This window comes from Dermacentor albipictus, chromosome 3, assembly GCF_038994185.2.
Source record: "Dermacentor albipictus isolate Rhodes 1998 colony chromosome 3, USDA_Dalb.pri_finalv2, whole genome shotgun sequence".
Taxonomy (NCBI): domain Eukaryota; kingdom Metazoa; phylum Arthropoda; class Arachnida; order Ixodida; family Ixodidae; genus Dermacentor; species Dermacentor albipictus.
The window spans coordinates 19,271,719-19,294,598 of NC_091823.1; the positions used below are offsets into that span (position 1 = coordinate 19,271,719).

At 44.3% G+C, this 22,880-nt stretch overlaps 1 protein-coding gene across 1 annotated transcript in view; it reads left to right on the plus strand.

Moving 5' to 3' along the window:
* Nucleotides 1–1,014: 1,014 nt before the first annotated feature.
* The window catches only part of LOC139057276 (ganglioside GM2 activator-like), an 85,694-nt gene continuing 63,828 nt past the window's right edge, over nucleotides 1,015–22,880 (plus strand). Inside the window, exon 1 of the mRNA XM_070535192.1 lies at nucleotides 1,015–1,310. Within this exon, the coding sequence (XP_070391293.1) occupies nucleotides 1,257–1,310 (54 nt within the window). The 5' untranslated portion in view covers nucleotides 1,015–1,256. The remainder of the gene's footprint in view (nucleotides 1,311–22,880) is intronic.

Consider the following 22,880-nt stretch of genomic DNA (forward strand, 5'->3'; position numbering starts at 1 on the left):
GAACAACGTGGTTGATCTGGCTAAGAAGCTTACGGGATTAGAGAGAAATAGGGAGCGAACAAAGCGAAAATTTATACTTAGCGTTTTAGAGGCGAAAGGGAACACAGACGACAGGAGCTTTTACACGATCTAACTTTTCGTCAGGTGCGCTGTATGGAAGATATGCGCTCGTACTTTTTTGCCCGTTCAAATTTCACGCACATTACTGAGAAGAGTTAAGCACTGTCTTTCATGATGCTGCTTGCGATTAGCTGCCAAGTATGGCGTGTGATAGAGTGTTTTAAAGATTAATACCAGCTTTACTGTCTCCTGTTTGCGTGTCTGGCTTCCAACGAAGCGTGCAGAATGAATCTGAATTTTTTATACCAACGACACTTTGACAAAAATATGGCTCAGTAAAGTTTGTTATCTGGCTGACTGCTGCATAAACTTCTAAAATGTGGAGCAATCGAGACAAACACTTGGTTCTTTAATCTCTTTGTGTTTACTCTGCTCTCAACATAATTTATTAGGTTGTAATTAACAGTGAAAAATGGGAAGGTACTTAAGTACGAGGGCAAATCAGAAAGTCTTCCTCTATTATTTTTTTTATTAGCCAAGATAAGGTACATACAGGTAACTAAATATGTACGTACTGTTCTACGTACGTTTCACTATTTCTTCACAGAGTCCCCACACCGGTTCAGACATTAGTCCCGCAGCACTAAATTTCAGATGCCCCGCGGTCGAATTCGTCCGGCTGAGTGTGGAACCACCGTTGGATTGTTGTTTTGGGTTCATCATTGCGTGTGAATCGCTCTCCTGCCAGGAACTTCTTCAGCAGACCAAAAACGTGGAAATCGTTGAGGGTGAGGTCCGGACTGTATGGTTGGTGGTCCAGACTCTCCCAGTGAAATGACCGGAGTTTGTCGGCAGTTCTTATTGCCACACTTCATTGCTCGTACGCCGTGGACGTGTGAAGCACAACCGCCATCTTCATTTACGACGTAGCGCTCAACTGAAATGTTGTTTCAGGTGCTCCTTGCGGTATTCCTGCGTCGACCATCGCCTGCCGGCTCGGTGGGACTGGTCGAGACCAACGTTACCACTTGGCTGCATCATCGTATCGTCAACGAACCTGCGCTGCGCTGTGAACCGCCTTTGAACAGTTTCTGTCTGTCACCGCCACTGCTGAATGATAACCGGAGTTTCGGCCGGCAACATGGCACCCGGCCAGGCGACGGCCGGTAAGAAAGGACGGATTCTTCATTGGCGCGATGGCCCACGACGCCGCATTTACGACGCAATGCTCAAGCGGAATGTTGTTTCAAGTAAGTAACTAGGAGAACAAGCGTTACCGCGATAACGATGTATGCTTATCTGCGGTGTCGTGGCCACCCAATTTTCTGAACCGTGCTCGTGATTGTGCTGTGTATCTTTGGCGCCCTTCGTTATGTTGCGAGGATATTGTGTCTAATCGTGGACCTATGACGAAAGCCCGGGAAGAAAAGCCTAATTCTGTATTTTCAACAGTTCAGCGCCTTGAAAGTAATAACGCAATATCAATAAGGTATTACAGCTTCATGTTTTGGTAGAATGTGACCTAGAGTCTCTAATTAATCGAGTTGTCGAGCTCGAGTCAAAGGTTCAGCCAATGCTTTTGCTTAAGCTTGCCAACAATTTTGATGCAAACCTTTCGCAAGTACAACACGCGATTGATGACCTGCAATCTAAAGTTCAACTGACAAATGCTCCATCGCCAGCCTCTAGCGAAGAATTCATTTCAAAAATACAGGAGAAGGTTCAAGGTTGACGATTTGGAAAATAGATCTTAAAGATCAAATATTTTTTTTTAAGGCAAAACTCATCCGCAACAAAATGAAACCTAGGAATCTTCAGAGCGCCTTGTTGTAGAATTCTGCGAAAACCAGTTAGAAATCAAAGCCACTTCAGTTGCCAGAGCACATTGACTAACTCGTTTTTCTGCAGAAAAAATGCGACCAATCATTGTCAAGTTTTTCAATGATAAAAAACTGAAAGTGTACTAAGCCGTGGCTACAAACTGAAGAACACAGCTTTCAGCATTGGCCACGACTTCTCACAAGATGTGCGAGATAAACGTCGCAAATTGTGGAAATTCAGTAAAACAACCGGAAAAGTTTGAGACCGCATGAGACTTTTGCTTAACAGGCTAGTGCTAGACAATGACACGTACATCTGGAACACTGACTAAAGTCAAGCTCAGCATTCCTGGTAGCTCTCACCGAAACTTGGTTGGATGACACGTATCCTGACAGCAGTATACTTGTCACTTCATCAGAATTCAAATTCTTTCGTTGTGATCGTAAGCAAAGAAGAGATGGTGGCGTGCTCATCGCGGTGAAAAAAAATGATTACGTTGTGTCGTCTGTCAATATCACCAGATTTCTTGAGTGCGTCATCATCTGTACTCAGTGTGAAACGAAGAAAAATAGAAATGTAATCGCTGGAACTTTTTATCACCCGCCAAATAGCACTTATTTCTCAACCGAATTTACTCGCGTGATAAAGAAGTCTTGGCATTGTTTCCGAATTCAGTGCAAATTATTTTTGGTGATTTCAATTTTCCTTGTAGTATTGGAACACTCGGTCTGTTCCAGTTTCACAAACTGAATCACGTGCGTTCCTTCATGCATGTCTGGACTTTTCATTAACACAACTCATTACAAACCCCACGAGCTCTTCATCCACGTCACCCAATATCCTTGACCTCATTCTGACTAATGACCCCGCCTCCTGTTCGCATTGATGGCTTGTCCGATCATACCATCATCACTGGTCAACTGACGCAAACGCGAAATGAAAAGAAAGTTACGGCCAAGCGCATACAATGCTACAGAAAAGGTGTATATGCAAGTGTCCTTTCCGATACTTGCATAATCAGGACCACGTAGAGGAGAGGACCACGTAACACGAACAGTTGAAGAAAACTAGGTATTTTTCAGGGATGCGTTTTGTAGACTAATTGAGAGGTATATACCAGTTAACACTATAAAATGCAGCAACAACATCACACCTAGGTTTAATAATAAACTCAAACATCTCAATAACAAAAAGAAGCGTCTCTGTGAAAACACGGACAAAGACAGGAAGTCTGTATCATGGGAACGGTACGAAAAATGTGATGCTCAGTACCAATAACTACCCAAAACAACACGTCAGCATTTCTTTCATCATGACTCGGCATCGATGCCTATCACTAATCCCTACAGGTTCTGGTGCATAATAAATCCAGCTTCCTATCCTGATGTTATGCTCGCAGATTCAGGTGGTGAATATTTCCGTACTTTATATGTGCGCAGCTTTTAAATGAAACGTTTTCCTCAGTGTTTGGTCATGAAGACATCACTACGTGTCCTACATTAGACGCACTTTCTGATGTAGGCATGTCTGAAATAGTACTTGATGAAGTAGGTATTTTTTCTTTGACGAGCCGACTAAAATTATCGTCTACGTGTGAACACAATGGATTAAATCACAACATTCTTAAAAGCGCAGCTGAAGGACTATCGCGTATACTCTCCGCAATATTTTTACAGTCATTGTCTAACTCAAGCATTGCTAGTGATTGTTGAATTACCAAGGTCATTCCAGCCTTCAAGTCCGGCGAGCGTTCTTCACTACTGAACTACAGACCCATATATCCTTAACAAATACAATCTGCAAGTTATTGAAACACGTCACACATTCACAGGTTATCAAATATGTGGAAGAGCACAACTTAATTTTTAAGTGTAGCTTTCTCCAAAGCAGATCAATTCAGCTCCATGGCAAGGCACCGGGATGGAGTCCGAAGACCTATTACTTGGATAGGGGAGTGCCCCAGGGCTCCATCCTCGGACCTATGCTATTCAATCTGGCCATGACACGTGTGGCAGAAAGTCTTGAGCGAGACACTTCAGCCCGTTTTACTTTTTACGCCGACGATATAACAATATGGATGGAAGCGGCGGATTATTCCGACATACAGAGCATGCAAACTGAGCTGCAAGCAGCGATCCTGAGCCTTAGCAACACTTTAGATAACCTCGGACTGCAACTCTCGCCAGAGAAGACAGAATTGATCAGCGTAGACGGAAAGAAAGCAACCAATGTAAACAAGCAGATCACTTTACACATCGGCCAAAGCGATATTACGTCGGCCAATGGACAAATTAGGATTCTTGGAGCACAGATTGCTAGCTGCAACAGCCCCCAGCTATGGATTCGCACACTAAAGCAAAAATGGAGACCGCTGTTGCACAGGGTTAGACGAATATCGAGCAAGTATGGCGGAGCGCGTCAGAAAGCGTGCCAAACGCTTGCAAAAGCGGTCGCGGTTGGAAGGATTCTTTACGGGGCACCCTTGTACGAATTCTCTGAACGAGACCTCGGCGACATCGAAAAGTTACACAGGGCCACCCTCCGCACGATCACTGGGCTACCAAAGCACACGAGGAACGAGGATCTGCTCAAGCTCGTCGCGATTCCACCCATACGGGACATAATCAGTGAAGCACGAATTCGAATGCGATCCCGGTTGGAAAACACGACCCAAGGAAAACAGATCTTGGCATGGGATAAACAAGTCCATGCGAAGCCAGAGCCCGCGGAAGCGACCATAACGCCACCATGGGAAGCACCACTGGGCGTACGGAGGCAACAACGCCCTATCGCCAGACGAAACGCGGAAGCTAGAAAAATATTTGAAAAGAGATTGGGATTAAGCACGCTGCAGCACACCACTGACATCTACACGGACGCTGCAATCACAAACGACATAGCAAGCATGGCCTGGGTTAGCACATCTGCACCCCAGCACAATGGCTATCACACATGTCAGCTTCCTGGGGGTGCAACCTTGCACGCTGAGCTCTTAGCTATATGGGGAGCGGTCAACACCATTCCCATTGACATGGGAGACATTGTAGAGCAGAGTGTGTGGAATAATTATCGGATCCTTACTGATTCGTACGAAGCAGTGGCCGAATTAACGGGGCCTACGACAGATGATGCGGTGGCCAACGACACCAGAAAAAAGCTAAAGAGAATACAGGACAATGGGACAAATGTTGAAATCCTATGGACACCGGGGCACACCGGCACGGATGGGGGAAACGCAGCCGCTCACGCTGCTGCCGCGCAAGCGGGTGGGCTTGATTACACGTACAGCTCCCCACACTCCATTTCCTCGCCAAACCCCGCGGACCAAAACCCATACCTAAACATATTGGCGGCAGGCTCTCCTAGCAGAGCACTGATGCATTACATTCGTACTAAAATAAAAGCAGACAGTCAACGGAGATTATTAGAAGCTACACCAGTACATGTGTTTGACGACAAGGGCGGGCTTACCCGCACGGAAGAGGTTTTCTTGAATAAGGTTATGGCAAACGCTGCGTACACACCACACATACTTGAGAAATGGCACCAACCCAGACAAGCTACGATTGCGAAGACTTACACCCGATGTACACATTGCCAGGAGTCATGCAGAGCAGACTTGCAACACCTCATTTGGAGCTGTGCAGCTTTTTCACAAGGGAGATCCAACATTCAGCATCTACTACACGGAGACATTAGAACATTGGGAATTGCAATACAAACTAACCCTGAAACACAGAAAGCCATTGCGACATATGGCAGACAAAGTGGCCTGTTTCGAGTAGTGTAGAAGGGGTCGATCAGCCCACGTGAGAGCGGCGGAACTAAACATGCACCTGAGCCTGCTTAAAGCGGAAGATCCCACACTGAGATGAAGTAGTGCTTCAGCCAACAGTCTGGGTACCCACATTCCCTTCCCTCCTAATCCCCATCAGCGGCCTAGAGCCGTCCCCTTCCTTAAAATAAAGGCTTTATTCATTCATTCAAGTGTCAGCGTGGATTCCGCAAGCGATATTCGCGCGACACGCAGTTAGCTGGCTTTTTCGTGACCTGCAGTCATCCGTAGATGCTGGTACACAGATGAACTCAATATTCCTTGATTACTATACTCGCGGACAACTTTCTGTGGCATTGAAGGGAAAGCTACGGAGACAAATGCGCACAAGTGAGAGCGCTTCTGAAAGGAGTCTCGTGTTTTCATCGACGTTAGTTTAAGGTGGGGAAGAGACAACATAAACACCTTGTTAGCAACAGTTAAATAAGATAAAACACACCACTGAATGTAAAAGTTTACTTATTTTGCGGCTTTTCCCTTCCGCGTCTGGGCAAACGCGAAACAGTCGCACGTGAAGCTGCGTCGGTTCAGTGTCTGTCCCGGGCAACCAAAAGCACTGTCAAAGGCTGGCGGACTACTTGGCGCCGTAACACATATGCAGCAGCCACGCGCCCATAGCTTTCCCTTCATTCACAGAAACTTGTCCGCGAGTACAGAAGACATTCGGACCGTGTTTCGCACCACCGTCTTCTAACAAAGCTAGCAAAGTATAACATTCATCCTCTAGTTCTCGCATGGATTAAAGACTTCTTATCTTGCAGGATGCAGTTTCCATCAGTAAGCAATTTTGACTCTTCATGTCGCCAGGTGACGTCAGGTGTACCGTAAGGCAGCATGCCTAGGCTGTTACTCTTTCTTGTTTTATTAACGATTTACCAGACAGCGTTTCAGCCAGAAGCAGACTTTTCGCAAATGACTGCGCAATTTACCCTAAAATTTCTTCTGAAATTGATCAAGAGGCTCTTCAAACTGGCCTAAACCCTGTAAGTTCTGGCTGCGATACTTCGTCAATGTCACTAAATCCCTCAAAGCCTAAATTTATGTCTATTACTAATCGAACTACTTGACTTCAAACTTATACGTATTGAACGACACGAACGTTGAGCTTGCCTCCAGCTTTAAGTGCCTAGGGCTCCGGTTATTCTGCAGTGATCTTACGTGGAAAAGCCATATTTAAACCATTTTATCGTCTGTTATTAGGTTGCCATTATCCCTGAAGAGAAAATTGTACAACAGCTGTGTCTTACCAGTACTCACGTACGGGGCAGAAACCTGGAGGCTTACGAAAAAGGTTTTACTTAAATTGAGGACGACGCAACGAGCTATGGAAAGAGGAATGTTGGGTGTAAGGTTAAGGGATAAGAAAAGAGCAGATTGGCTGAAGGAACAAACGCGAGTTAATGACATCTTAGTTGAAATCAAGAAAAAGAAATGGGCATGGGCAGGATATGTAATGAGGAGGGAAGATAACTGATGGTCATTAAGGGTTATGGACTGGATTCCAAGAGAAGGGAAATATAGCAGGGGGCGGCAGAAAGTTTGGTGAGCGGATGAGATTAAGAAGTTTGCAGGGATAACATGGCCCCAATTAGCTCATGACTGGGGTATTTGGAGAAGTACGGGAGAGGCCTTTGCCCTGCAGTGGGCGTAGCCAGGATGATGATGATGATGATTATGATGATGACCGCGTACAAGCATCAGTAACCTTGAGATCACAGAAGCAAAAGGATCACCCTTCAAAATTATCCACATTCAAGAACTATTCTGACACTTCATTCGATTTTCTAGAAGGCATGATGCTCGCCCACTTATGGACAAACTTCTTCAAAGAAGTGGACGAATTCCTGACACTTTATGACCTGATGAAGATGTAATGCAACTGCAACATTACTTTCTGCGTCCAACTATTAGTCATCGTCCTTGGCAGCTCATCAAGGGAATCGAGAAATATTAATGCACTGCCTAGAAGCAAAGCTTCTTAGGCTTCAGTAAATGCACTGGTTTTAGGAGGGTTACACATTCGTATTCACGGACGGGTTTACATCAAATGACAGCTCGAGAGTGGCTCTACGTATTCCTGCGTATCAAGCAGACAGCAGTTACCGTCTACCCCACGAGACGTCGTCTACGACAGCAGAGCTCTTTGGAATATTACAAGCCGCAAAATTTATTGCCGGGACTGACCACAGTCAACACTGGATGATATATTCCTACTCTGAAGGAGCCCTAGAAGGTGATAGGGGAACTTTGTTTTCACGTAGATGACTCCACGATCTATGCAATTGTGACAACCTTGACCATCGCTTCTATTGCTGGTCATGAGGCCTGTTTTCAGTGGCTACCGAGCCACCCTGGAAGCGTAGAAAATGAGTAGGCTGACGCATTAGCTACTGTATCACAGGCATTAAATGCCCTTACAGCCGCGACATCTTCTGTATCAGATGCCAAGTATGTTCTTCGCATCCTACGGTACAAACTATGCAACGACAGATAATTCGACGAACAGGCATAGTATTCACTCCTATGCAAAGTTAACCCGATTCCTGCGGTTTTCGTCGAACCAATAGATTGACCGCGCATTCGACACGCTCCTCCATCTTCTACGCTTAGACTCAGCCTACACTCCTCCCTTCTTGTGCAGTTTCTGTGAGAATTTCAATGCTTCAGTGGACCATATTATCATAGAATGTCCTCGATTTGACCGACAACATCTTCGTCTGCGCGACACTTTTATCACTTTTCACAGACGTCCTTTCACAGGGAGCAAAGTTCTTTGACCGTGGTCATGCCCTGGGAGGCGTTCAGTGTCGTAATATTTTAGTGGATGCTAATCTTATGGACTGCCTTAAGTGAAATACGTATTTTTATTTTCTCTACATTGAACTTCTTTCTCAACGGGTGATGTCGCGTCTGTCTTGTTCTTATATGCGTATACATGAATGGATTTGTGCGGACTCCTCCATGCCTTATTATGGTAACCATCGTATTGGTGATGGATTTCGCTTTTGGTGCTGGTACCTGTAGAGGCATTCTTTGTGTGTTTGTGATGTGTTCGGGCATGTATAGTGCTTGGGCGCTATTACGTAAAGCTATTCCAAATCTTTCTATTCCAATTCTAGAATCAGCCCTCCACGATTCGTCAATGCGTTTTCGGGCCATCCCGACTTCGCCTGTCTGTCACGCAACGCCGTGATGAAAACCGCGAGAACTCCCCATTTGCTATGACGTGTGCACACTGATTATGCATGATTAGACCGACGAAAAGAAAAATTATTATTTCCGATTCTACGCCTTTTTTGCCATTAGCCCTACGCGATTGGTCAAGAGTTTTCGGGGTGCACTCACTTCACCTGTATGTCACGCGACGTCACAAAACCTCGTAAATTCCCCACGTCCAAGTAGCGTGTATACGCATTAAAGATGCAATGATGTGCCACACGAAACTGAGAATTATTTTTCTGCAGAATGGCCAAAGGCTGCCCCATTCCGAAAGAAATAGAAGATCGCTGCCCGCCGATTACTCTGGCACTGGCTACTCGGAGTTGCCGGAGAGAATGAATTTATTTGCGTATAATAAAAAGATTTGCGGGGCAATGAAACGTTGTCGTTACCCTTTCGACGTGACGTCACTCTGCCAACTCTTCACTGATGATCCGTGTTAGGCATATGTTTGTCCTTTCGTTGCACGCCGCCGCGATTTTCGAGAAGCCACCGCAAGCTAAATAAGGGGAAGCGGGCCAATCGCAGACGCCGGCACCCACCTCCTCATCTGGTTATCTTTCACTGCGCTAGCGCGGCATCCCCGAAATCCTCTCCACTTCTGCGTGCTCCTCGTTTCTTGTCAGTCAATTGTATAAGATTAACCTTTCAATTTAGGCATTGCTATTCCCTTTCTAACCTCCTGTACACCTCCTGAAATCTGACCTCCTGTACACGAGAAGAGCGTTTGATTGGGCTGTTCCAACAACTCTGCGGTTTGCCGCCCGATACTTGCGTCGGCGGTTACGTAAACTTGACGTAATTAGATTAGAATAAAAACAGATTGAAATATTTTTGAGTTATAGAGCCTCTTGAGGGTATTTTCTTACTGATATTCTTTTTTTTTATTGTTGCCAGAGTAACGAACTTGAGATGTTCAGATAGTGGGCTCTAACGTAATCAACCTTCCTATGTTTCTACTTCTAAAAGAAAGAAATAAACGATGAAAAAGTACATGTTTGTGAACCCTTCGAGGTTACCAATAACATCTGTATCATTCAAGGCAGAGGAAACGAGTGTTTGAATTTCGATACGAATGTTAGAGTGTCATTCTGTACAACATGATTTCTGGAAAGACGACTTAGCTAGTAGTGCGTGCGACGTGCGTTTTAACAAGCGAAGAGCTCAAAGCTTTCGGAGGCAAAAAGGAGGTGTTCGTCCCGCGAGAAGTGAGGGCAGGAAAACAAGCTGAAGATAGATGATTGGCTGTGGGCTCGTGATCAGAAAGACAAGAATGTAACTTCATGGTGCCACTGAAATCAATTACGTTCTATTTTTCACTCGTTTCCACTCTAAAGTAGTGTGCAATTATTTGCGAAGTATTGCTATCCTCAAAGAACAGTCGTGGTTTTCCTCTGCTAGAGCTGTGTCAACGGCTGCGAGCTGAAAGCGAGGTCCTTGGCATTGAACGCTTCGACTTGTATGTGACGGGCTGCTTGAAGATCATTGCTACAGGCAAAACAAACGAAGTAAAAGTTGCACTAACATTACGTTCACAAGGTCGTCTAAGTGGAACCCGTCATCGTTATCTGGTCATTTAATCTACTTCGAACTAAGGCTGCATGAAGATGGATTCAGCTTCAGAAAATGCACTTTCTAAACTGAAGTTGTATCACGTTATCGAGGACACACATTGAAAATTCTCAGACCAAGATATTAACGCCGAAACGGGAGCCCTACAGGGACGACTGCGAAATCTGCGGCTAAGGCATCTTTTTTCTCATCAATTTTCTTTTCATGTGCAACGACAGCTGAGTTCCATCAGCGTTTGCGACGACAGAAACGCAAAACATTAAACAAAGGTCGACCAGACAGCACACGACTCAGTGCGACTCAATCAGGAAAGTGCGTCAGCATCGAACGGGTCGGTCAATCCTTTAACGTCGAACCACGGCAGTAACCACGCAACCGTATGTGTCCATCGATATGTGAATGTTTCTAATGCAGCGACCATGCAGGCGCGTGCTTTTATCAATTTCGCAACTGAACCGTGATCCAAACTTTGCGAAAATAGTGCACGAGTCTGTTTCAGGCTTTCCATTTTCCTATGTCAGAAACAGGTGCCTTGCGCGGGGAAAAGCGAGAAAGCTTATTGCGCAATCTCAACCCGTGCAATGCGTCTGAAGAAGGATTTTTTTGTTTGTTTGTTTTTGTTTGTTTTTAATGTCAGTGCTTCACGCCATGAATAATGAGCGCCGCATGCACTGCGCAAAATGTTCGGTTTTCTCTTACCTAGTTGTATGGGTCCTTTTGCATAGATTGAAACATTTAAACTTTAATGCCTCGAAACGTACAATATTGTGTTAGTCCTGAGTTCGCTATTTGTTTGGCGCCGTTTTCTTCCTGTTGTTTCTATACTGAGAGGCCCACCATCTGTCTTATTCAATCTCTCTCTATTACTTCCGCGACACCAATAACTCCAGACCGCACTCCCATAGCTCTGAAATCCGAGCCCGAAACCACGATGCGGTGACCGATCATCGATTGCAATCAACGCGCCTGCGGCTATTAGGGGCTCGGCAAATAATAGTCAACGAGACGGCTTGTTCAAATCGATCGCTCTTCGTTCTATGAACCCATGGTCAACTAGACGGCTTGTTCGTTCGACGAGACGGCTCCTCGTTCTATAGAACCAGTGCCCAGTTACACAGCCACCATGATCGAGCACGATTTCGGTTTCAGCGCTCATTGGGAAAGGCACTGGCAGGAGCGACGATGGATGGCGATGGGGGTGGAAGGAGAAGGCAAACAGGGAAGCGGGAACAGAGTTACGTTCAAACATCCGGAGACCTTGCAATGGCTAAGAGTCCCTTCGTTATAGGATGGAGACCGAATAACCCGCGAGCGCCTGCTGGCGAACGCGAGCGGAAACAACTTTTCGGTGCCGTATTCAAGTTGCACAAGGGAGCAACCTCTCGACGTGGGCGATGGCAGTGGTGAATAGCTTTTATTGAATAGAAGTAGGCACCACCATCGCTCTTATCTGAAAACGAAGACACGAGTTATAATAGGAGGGTGTCGAGCTGTAAGATTAAGATGACAGGAAAGTTTGGCGAGTTGATAAACGTTCATCTCCACGCATTCCCACCATGCAAGTCTATTTCGCGTCGGGAATCGACACGGATCCATGACCTCTAATATGCCACGCTTCAATAATTGTAGCGTATGGCGTAAAGAAGATTGTATTGAGTGTCGCGCAGTTGTTCAGCCTTGTTCACCAGTTACATAAAGTCACTGTTGCATTGCACCTTTTTTTTCAGTAATACATACTTTTAGAATGTCCTGATAGTTCAGAACTTCTGACACAAACATTCTCAATCAGGAACTCTTACAATTGCCGGCTACGAGAACGTTACTGCTGCTTTCGCGTCACGGTGTGGGACTTGTGTTTGGCTTTGCGACCAACAAAAGAGAAAGAAAGCCACACCTTCGAAAATTTGCGCTGCGGCTCTTATACGGATACGCCGAACGTTTTAACGTATTTTATTTTACTTTTTTTAATGAGAACTGCCACGCAGTATAACTAAGCTTTGATCAAAATCTTGGAAACCGCAAGAACTGAACCGCTTCACTGATTCCTGTGCGTGGATAATAAAAGGGACATTTCTGATTACAGTGAAATGACCAGAATCTCTTATAGAAAAAAGCCAGTAATGTGAGGTAGGAAGAAAAGAGTCGGTGAAAAGAGGGGCAGGGGCACGGTAGGTAGGATAGGATTGAAGGTGGAGTCAGACACAGATGTGACGGTAGAGTAAGTTTATCCTACAGCTCATTTTCAGAGCTTAGTCATGCTGCGTGTATAGCCGAACATAAAGCTTCTACAGTACACTTCTGTTATGGTAGTGTTCCAGTGTCAGAGAACGTGATGAGGGTTATTTATTTTCCTATTTGCGCGCACTATAGATTCATACTTATTTTTGATTTTGTGTAAGAACACTGCGCTTTCGCTCTGCATTCTATCCTATTCGCACGACAGCTGAATGGCTGTTAACCATGGCTGAATAACAGCATGAATTGCTTCGCTGTCAAATTTTGTGGCTACCGTTATCCAGCCGTGTTTCAGGCAGCAGTAACAGCACATTTTCTCTTTGAAATTAATAGTATTCAACGTCACTGCCTGCCAGTGCTGCCAACCTCCAAAGCCAGTTTTACCCTAACTTGGATTTTGAAAATTCTCTATATATCCCAAAATTTGTGCAAAATGTGGTTAATCAGTAAAACTTGATCCTGGGCTAGTTGGTGCACGGTAACTGGCGCAAAATAGATGCGCAAGAACCATGGAATGAAGGCGAGAAAGAAAAGGGCATTCTCGTCTCCCTTCGTGGTTGTTGCGCGTCTATTTCACACAGTAACCGGTTGTTGATTAGTTTGTCAATAGGATTTCCAAACAGATAAACTTTTTTTTGTACCATAAAAATAGACTACAAATTTAATAGTTAAAACTTCTTTCTAAGGCTGATTGAAAATACTAAAATAATGAAGTTCAAACTTCAGTGACGTTGCTGCAAGAGTTCTGCTAAAAACACAGTCTCCTTCTTAAGTCATATATGCAGAAAGTATCAGCATTCTTACGCTTTGTTTTGATGTTGTCCAAATTCGTTTTTCACATAGAGCAAAGTACCAACATTACACGTAACTTTATTAGAATTGTGAGTAAGTTGGGCGCCGCACCTCCCTTATAAAAATGTGACAGTGCCAAAACAGTGTGCCTCTTCACGACGCCAATGTAAAAGATGTGAATATTTTTCATTGCGCTTGCCCTGTGCTGACATAGCACGACCACATTTGCGCGCTTACACATCATTTACAGAGAAGCGCGCAGATACGCGGCCAAGTTTTAACTTTCACCCAAAGCAAAACTCGCCCAAACGCATGACCACTGGGACTCTGCCCAAGGTTGCTTCGCCTGTGGCGGTTCCCGGTAATTTTTTTTACACGCAAGCGTATTCGGCTGCTTAGCGCCACGACCGTATTGCGGCGCTTGGCGCTAGGTATACATGTGTGTCACCCAACGCCCAGATTCGCCCGCGCGGCTTAGTTCCGTGCTGCAGCATACGATCGTTTCACCGGTTACAGATAAATATATAATCCAGAGTGCGCAGACATCGACAGCCCAACTAGAGCTGTGCACGGCAAGATCACGGCAGTAGTACTTCGGTGAAGAGCCCAGGGCACGTCGATTCGACACCATGTCGTTTACTTGTCGAGATGCGTTCAATGCGCTGCAGTATGATTGAAAGTCGTACTTCGCATTTAATCCGACGGTAAATTTGGGTGAATGAAATCAAAAGAGGCAGTTGTGTCGACAGTTTCATTGTTTCGGTGCCCTAGCTAAAAGTTTTCCTAGACCTGGACAAGTTTCCCTGTTTCCCTAAACAATGTTTAAAATCTCTACATCTAAGGAAATCTCGCCATAGTTGGCAGCACTGCTGCCTGCGTTTCAGAACTATACAGCCGCAGGCTTATCTCGAAGATGCCGACTTTGAGCTGCATTCCAAGCTCGCGCTGCAGAGAAGTCCAAAGCATGCGACGCGTCGCTATCGGTACACCGACACAACTGCCACGAAAGCGGAACGTATCCTGACTGAATCGGAACATTTCGGGAAGTTTTGTTACGGTTCGTTTTATCTTACATTGTTTTTGCCCTAAAATTTAACTGGCGTATTAGGTAGAGCATCTGGATAAATGGGCTTTATGCTGCTCCATTTCACTTTTGCAATGAAGTTAATGCACTACGAGTGATGAAATCACTCTTGTTATTGGTTTCCCGTGCCCTCGATATTACCGGCACATACCACTGGGCGGTGAGGATTATGAGAAATGACTAGACTCCGAAGGAACGAAACTTTGCCAAATACAGCACCTGATCATTCTTGCTGAGGGCTTCTAGCTGTGACACCTCGGCGACAGCGCCGCAGAATTTATCTAAGAGCCCCAGTAACGCCGTCCAATGTAAACCCGACGTATCTGACCAGCTCGGCGCACACCCAACCGTAAAGCCCTAAGCAGTTTAGCTTGGCGTAGCCTGGTTTAGGCAGTACGTATACAACATTTGCTGACGTGGGTGTCGGAAGAGCTCGAGAGATAAGGTGAGGTAAGAGGAGGGGCGGGTGCTTGCACAGAAATTTTAAAGCAAATAGCTTTCTTTGACCCTTTTGCCCATCTTCGTGATTGGCTGGTAGTAGTCGATCAGTGGTTAATAGTCGATGTCTAGCGGTCGGACTTTCACCGAATTTACAAAAGCGCCAAGCAAAGGGCGAATGCTCTCGCGCAATGACGGTGCGAAAGGCCAACAGTAAATATATCAGATTAAAAAAAAATGCTTCAGTGTCAGTTTTGTTCTCACAAACTTACGATTACTAGATATGAAATTTGCAACGGTAAAAATAAATATTCCGTCAAATTTTACTAGATTTCAGCGCTATTGCGGAGGTTGTGAAAACAGTGAATTGGCGCAAATGAGAAAGTAGAATTTTCGCTTCATTGTAGGCATGCCTTCGTAACATTAAGTCTAGAAATTTAGATGTCGTGATGAGCCGCCATTATCTTTTCCCACTCCGGCGACTGCAGTCTCCGGTCCTCCGCTAAAGATGAACCGATTAATGACTCTGTTCTCTACTAAAATAAATAGTAAAACAAGCGCTAGCTATATGGCATCTCAGCAACAACTATATTTCTTCGCGCGCATCGTTCCTCTAATAAAGCGAACAGCCTTTCTAGAAGCGCTCGGCTGTTCGCTTGCGTGGACAATCAGCTTCGCTTATACCTTCACGTTTTTTATTTTTTATTTCCCGCCACAGCGGCTGTAGGCCAGGCGCTTCGCGGCAAGGAGGTATTTGCCTCCGCTGCCCCGCCCGACATTCCACATTTAACGCCGCTGTTATCTTCCTACAGAACTGCCCCTATCCGAACCAGTGGTGTGCATAGATTATTCGTAAGACAAAGGCTAATTAATCTCATATCCAGGCTCTATGCGAAATATCAGACTGCAGCGCCCGAGTGCCTGCCACAGGAACATCCTGCAAAAGAGGAATGAGCAAGTCTCAGTTATGGTCCTGGCCTGCTATAGGCCAGGACCATAACTGAGACAATTGGCTAGGCACTCCGACAAGATCAATTCATGCATTTACACTTCTGTTCTTATGTATTTCTCTTTCGTTGCTAAGTTTATCTTTCCTATTATGATAAGTAGTGGTCTTACAAAAAGTTATTTGAAAGGTACGACAAATAAGCCGCTTTGAAGACGCAGCATTGATCAGAATACTTTGATTGCGAGCAGAAGAAATGAAATAAAGGAAGAAAAAGTATCGGCCAACACAAATGTGTGTTTCCCGGAGTTTATGAATTTGTTCCGTGGCATTGGAGTTGTACAACCAATCAATCAGGGTGGCCTGATGAGAACAGTGCGCATGAAGGCGAGCAAAAACAAAGTTAGTTCCGCTGTCAAGTTGGCGGTACTTTCTGGGCGATGTCAAAGTAACGAATTTCGGAATGTTGTTTCATACCTGATAGCGGGTACTGAAGATGCGGTGCAGTTGTGAATACCTTTGGTCAGAAAGGTAGAGCTCAAGAGCTGCAGGCCTGCCGACAGCAGAACATAACGGTAAAGCTGGCGGACAACAAACAATACCGCTAATTGTTTTACAGGCTTGTATTTTTTTAATGTTTCACATGGCCACCAAACAACACTGGAAGGTTCCAGTGGACGAAACATTGTGTTCTTACGTGCTTATTTTTTTACCATTGCGTATTCGCGTTAGTCTTCTGCGTAAGTGTCTAAGTTTTTCTAATGATTTCGCGTTTGGTATAAATTCAGATCTTCAGTTTCCATCAGATGTTCAGTTTCCAGCAATATTTCTCTCTCTCTCTTTCTCTCTCTCTCTCTCGAATCAGATTTACATTAAATTACCTTGCTATCAAGCTAAATCTGAAGTTAGATCAGAAAATAGTAGCGTTGCCGTCTGTTATTTCTGCGACAGTTTCAAGGTAGGGAGATTGTCATCGGATTTCTGGATCGTGAAATCGCGAAGGTAATGCAACTCAGCTGCTTCATTGGTAGAGCGACCGATAACAGATTCTGTACGAAGGCAAGAGGCAGGCAGAAGCAGGAAACAAAAATTCTAGAACTAAAAAAAATAAACATAGTAGTCAAAGCTAGGTCGGCTTGACCAGGCGAGCTGTTTTGCGTTTTGTTTAGGTGAGTCAGATGCAAGAAATATGGGGCACTGAGGTTAGGGTGTGAGGGAAAAAAACATAACGCCGTACGAACGCCAATAATGACAATCAGCTGCAAAAATAAGCTGAATTTAATACAGTTTTTATATGTAGGAAGTATGACAGCAGGTAAGGTAAAATCTTAAAAAGGCGAGATAAAAAATTTGTTAGCGTAAATTGTCACGAAAGAAAATGATGAAAGGAAGCATGATTTTTACAATCACTGTAGCATAGACGGGAGCAGTTGTTTTACTGAGGCAATTGAAAAAATCTATTTTTGTTATAAGCCACTTTTTTAATGTTCACTTGGCAGCAGTTTGTCAAAGATTACTGCTGAAGTTGAAGTTGAAGTTGAATATTTCATCATTTTGAACTGCGCTGAGTGAAATTAGTCACTGGCAAGTAACAAAAATGGACACATCAAATAGGACGAGAAAGCGCAATCAATGAATCAACACGAATGAGCGCCAACTATCGCAGTTCCTCACTTTACTTAGGATTTATTCACTTTCGGTACCTGTACACCGGTGGGTTCATATATACAGTATATAACACGCAGAAAGAGTTCCCACACTAAAACACGGTAGACGGACCTCTCACAGCAGGAGGAGGAAAGAAATTACGGAAAATGACATTACTGTAAAACAGAAAATAGGAAAATTACAAATAACGCTTGTTCTCTCAAGGGTTCAGGCTCTAAATTCAGTCTGAATTCGTTCGCAAACTTCTGTGAATGATGGCTGAAATATATTTGACTACGACAGTAGTTTAACGGTGTGTTGTGTTTTGCAGTTTATCGTGCACACATGTCAAAGTCTCGATGGACAACGTTACTTTAGCCGCTGATGAAGGAAAATAAATGCACAACGTGTTGATGCCATTAGATTTCTAGAACAGGCACGCAGGTGACTGAGCCGCAAGGGCTTTTTTTTTATTTATTTAAGTGCATGAAACAACGCAGCCATGTATACAGCGTCAAATGCACGTCTGTTCAAGCACATACACGTATGCTTAACACAACGTATACACAACGTACTGTGGCTGCGGTGTAGTTCCATGAAAATATAAGTTCGTGAACCGCGTGGTTATTGCGTGTCGCTTCCAGACGCACTCTCGTCAACCACGAGACTCGATTCCCGTTTGTAGTGTTGTGGCTCTGCGTGTGACATAACGTATGGTGATGTGCCTTCCTTTTTCCTTTTTTTTTTCTTCTTTGTTCTTCCTACTTTTTATGCTTTCTCTCCATTTCAATAAGGTAGGTGCTATGTTAGGAAACGATTGTTAGCCCGCTTTTCTTTCTGTCTATGTGGGATGCATATTTGTGTTTCCATAATTAAAAATAATTATACATACATACCTTTACAAACATTGCTTTCTTTCTTGTTTTATTTCGCCTTTCATCGCCAAAAATGAAGAGGCGCAACCTCGCCGAATTTTCGGTGCTTTTAGCTCGTCATATGACATGGAAAACCACAGAATCCATTGAAGTAGAATGATGGGAAGTCGTTTTTCAATGAGTGGCGCAACACAGAACGAGAGAAGGCTAGAGGTGAGAAAAAGAAAGACAGGAACATTTACCAGACAATATCTCCGTTTGGCGATCCTGTACTGTACTCTACTGCGAAATGGTTAAAGGAGTAGAAAAAAATACAGCGAAAAAACGTTTTGTGACAATATTTGTCTGTGTGCGACACTGCAACACAATGTTTGAGACAGTGTGACAATGTGACAGACTGTGTGTGGCAGGGCTTCACTAATGTGAAGTTCGCGCGACACTAATGTATCAATGGGAATAACTGCGAATTACGCTCAACAGCGATCCACACGTTTTGATTGATTGATTGATTGATTGATTGATTGATTGATTGATTGATTGATTGATTGATTGATTGATTGATTGATTGAGTGAGTGAGTGAGTGAGTGAGTGAGTGAGTGAGTGAGTGAGTGAGTGAGTGAGTGAGTGAGTGAGTGAGTGAGTGAGTGAGTGAGTGAGTGAGTGAGTGAGTGAGTGAGTGAGTGATGGATTTTAACGTCCTAAGCCAACAATGAGCCGATGAAAGACGCCAGAATGAAGAGTTCCAGATTTATTTTGAGGCCCTGGTGTTCTTTAACGTACGCCCAAAGTGTTTTGTTTCATGCGCGGATAAAGGGGGGATGTCCAGGTGACCTAATTCTCCTCCCCCGCCCTTAAAATTTGCGTGCGCAATGCCAGCTATCGCACATGACGAACTTATGAAGTCATTCTTCCCAGTTGTTATTGTTCTTTTCCTCTGGAAATACAAAGAAGGTTCAGTGTCTATTGAAGAGAACCCACCAGCCCGTAAAAGAAAGCAAAACTCACCCTCATCATCTTCAATCGCCATCAAAAAGTCAGACCCGCCCACCTTCCGAAAAAAACTTGGATTCGTGCCTGCTTTTATTCCGGTTTGGCGAACCGACGTAGCGGCTCGGCAGCGTTCGATGGCTCGCGAACGTACGACCACCCTGTGGGACTTTATTGTTTTCACGAGCTATCGTCTGGACCCGCACTGTTCCCTAACTACAGCGACGTTCCATGACTGCGTTTCAATGACGCGAACAGGTCGTGCTGTGCTGCTTGTGGCTCGCTATTCCATTTACAGACTTGAAATACCTTCTAACTGCAACAACTGGTATACCCACATGTGACACATATGACTGTGACGAGGCCTTCGAATGTTTCTCTGTCCCTGACCATGCTTTTATGCGGAGAAGTCAGTGCTGTGTAAGTAGACTGACGGACAGTACAGTCGGCCCGTATTTGAACGGAAGGTCAGTGCTCACAAATGTCGTCCGCGCAGGTCTGTGAATGAAAGCTTTGGTTTCGATTTCTGGGCGCGTCAGGCCTGCTTGAGAGCATTCAACAAGGCTACGTGCTACGCGCCTAGATTGTGTACGTAGATCCATTGCCTTTCTTTCACTTCTATCCCTGTGTTCTTGAATACATCCTTCCTTTGTAGGTTAACCAACTGAAACTACCTGTAGTTTGTGTTCCTGCGTTTTCATACATCTTTCTTCCAATTCTGACTTCGTTTATTGTTTAGTATAAATATATAGTATGATGATAAGTACACGCTAATGGACACATTTTAGGTGGTAGTTCTTTATAAAATAAATAATGTGTGGAAATGAGCAATAGGGACACAGACACTGTTGTTTTCCTTGAGATCTTCAGAAATTGCCTCTGGTAAGTAGCCCATCTTAAGCTTAATTACTTGAAACAGTGAACATGACTTGTACAAAAATCACAGTGCACGCTTTACTATTAAACGCAGTCGCCCTAATTGGCATTCTAATTAATTACTTAATGAATAAATTGAACCCGGGCATTGCAGAAATCCTGGTCCATTCGGGAAAAAAATCCTGAGACTATACAACGCCACTGTTGGAGCATGGGACCAGTACATATGCCGCGAAGTACCTGTACGTTGGCATTACAATTGTTATTCCGAAAAGCACTTCTCTCGCACTTCGTTGCAAAACTATTTCGTTTCATTTGTTTTGGACAGACGTCTCAAAACTGGTAATAGTCTGACCCTTCCCTTTTAGGCAAGAATTCTTGGAGTTACTAACGTCCACATCTATATTTCAACGCGTGGGCTTAACTAAGTGATTGCTTAGAAGCGCTATTTTGATAGCAAGTTGCAGAATTGCGTTATCTGCTACAGGCGATTTTCCTTAACTTCCGTTCAGATACCAATAACAAACTGGTGCTGCATGTTTCGCTTATAGGCGTCGAGAGATAGAACGGGACACAGGCAGGGAGGAGGTTAACTAGACGCACGTTCTGTTTGCTAACCTGCACTGGGACGGAGGGGATATAGGGACGAAAGGAGATACGGGGAGGTAGAGAGAGCAATAATTGCACGCACGCATCAAGCTGCGACCAAATACTGCGACCAAATACGCCTCTTCAGCAGCGTAATATTTTTCCCATGCGCAGTCTGTTCTGCTAAACTGAGCAGAACAGACTGCGCATGGGAAAAATATTACGCTGCTGAAGAGGCGTATTTGGTCGCAGTAAAAAACGCTAAACGTTCCTTTTACCACATCGATTTGCCAAACATACTTACAGATAACCCGACTAAATTCTGGCAGCTTTTAAACCCCCAATCTTCGCGCGTTGTTACCCTGACTGACGATTCTGGACGTGTTATTTCAGACGTTGAGTGCGCTAACATATTTAATTCTGCCTTCGCATCTGTATTTACTAAAGAACAAAAACCACCACCCCTCATGACAGCCAGTGACCTCACAATTGCAATGCCAGCCATTACATTCTCAGAAACCGGCATATCCCTTCTTATAGATAAGCTAAAACTTTCTTCATCTACCGGCATTGATGAAATCAACACAAAAGTCTTAAAAAACACTCGCCACACGTCTACCAAGTTTTTATGCTTGCTATTTTCGCAGTTCATTTCTACAGGTATCATACCCCACGACTGGAAAGTGGGGAAGGTCGTCCCAGTCCACAAGTCGGGTAAAAAAGATTCACCACTTAACTACCGCCCCATATCACTTACCAGCATACCCTGCAAGCTCATGGAACACGTCATTTACTCTTTAACAATGCAGTTTCTGGACTCAAATAATTTCTTTCACTCATCACAGCATGGATTTCGTAAAGGTTACTCCTGTGAGACTCAACTAGCCATTTTCGTTCACGACCTGCATGCCAACCTTGACGCTAATCTCCAAACCGACGCAATCTTCCTCGACTTTGCTAAGGCATTTGACAAGGTACCCCATAACCGCCTATTTCTGAAACTTTCCAGCCTAAACTTGCATTGTGACATACTAGCATGGATAAAAGAATTCTTGACTCACCGCTCTCAATCAGTCATCATCAATAAACAAATGTCTAGCTTACTACCAGTTTCCTCAGGGGTACCCCAAGGATCCGTCCTTGGGCCTCTTTTGTTTTTAATTTATATTAACGACCTACCTCAGAAATTAGATTGCCATATTCGGATGTTTGCCGACGATTGCGTTATTTACAAAACAGTTACTGACACCTTTAACCAACAATCCCTACAAAATAACCTAAATCTGGTAGAAAACTGGTGCAACGACTGGCTAATGACACTTAATATAAACAAATGCAAATATATATCTTTCCACCGTCACAGTAATCCTCTCCTGTTTCCCTACACTATCTCTAACGTTCCTATCGACCCTGTCCAATCATATAAATATCTCGGTGTTCATCTTAGCCATGATCTTACGTGGAATAGCCATATCGCGAATATTATCTCATCTGCTAACAAAACGCTTGGCTTCCTAAAGCGTCATCTCCACTCTGCCCCCCTGCATGTTAAGCTACTCGCATACAAATCACTAGTTCGATCAAAATTAGAATACGCATCGCCCATCTGGTCCCCGAAACAAGTATACCTTGCTAATTCACTTGAATCAGTTCAAAACAGGGCAACTAGATTCATTCATTCCTCGTACTCTTTTGATATCAGCATATCATCTCTGAAATCGCAGTCCAACCTACCTACTCTTGCACTTCGTCGCCACATTTCTAGTTTGAGCTTATTTCATAAATTCTTTTATTCCGAGCTATCACAGGAACCCTACATCTGCCCTCCCCCACCACGTTTCTCTCTTCGCACCGGACATCAGCAGCAGGTGTCTCGACCACGAGCACACACATCAACTTTTGCT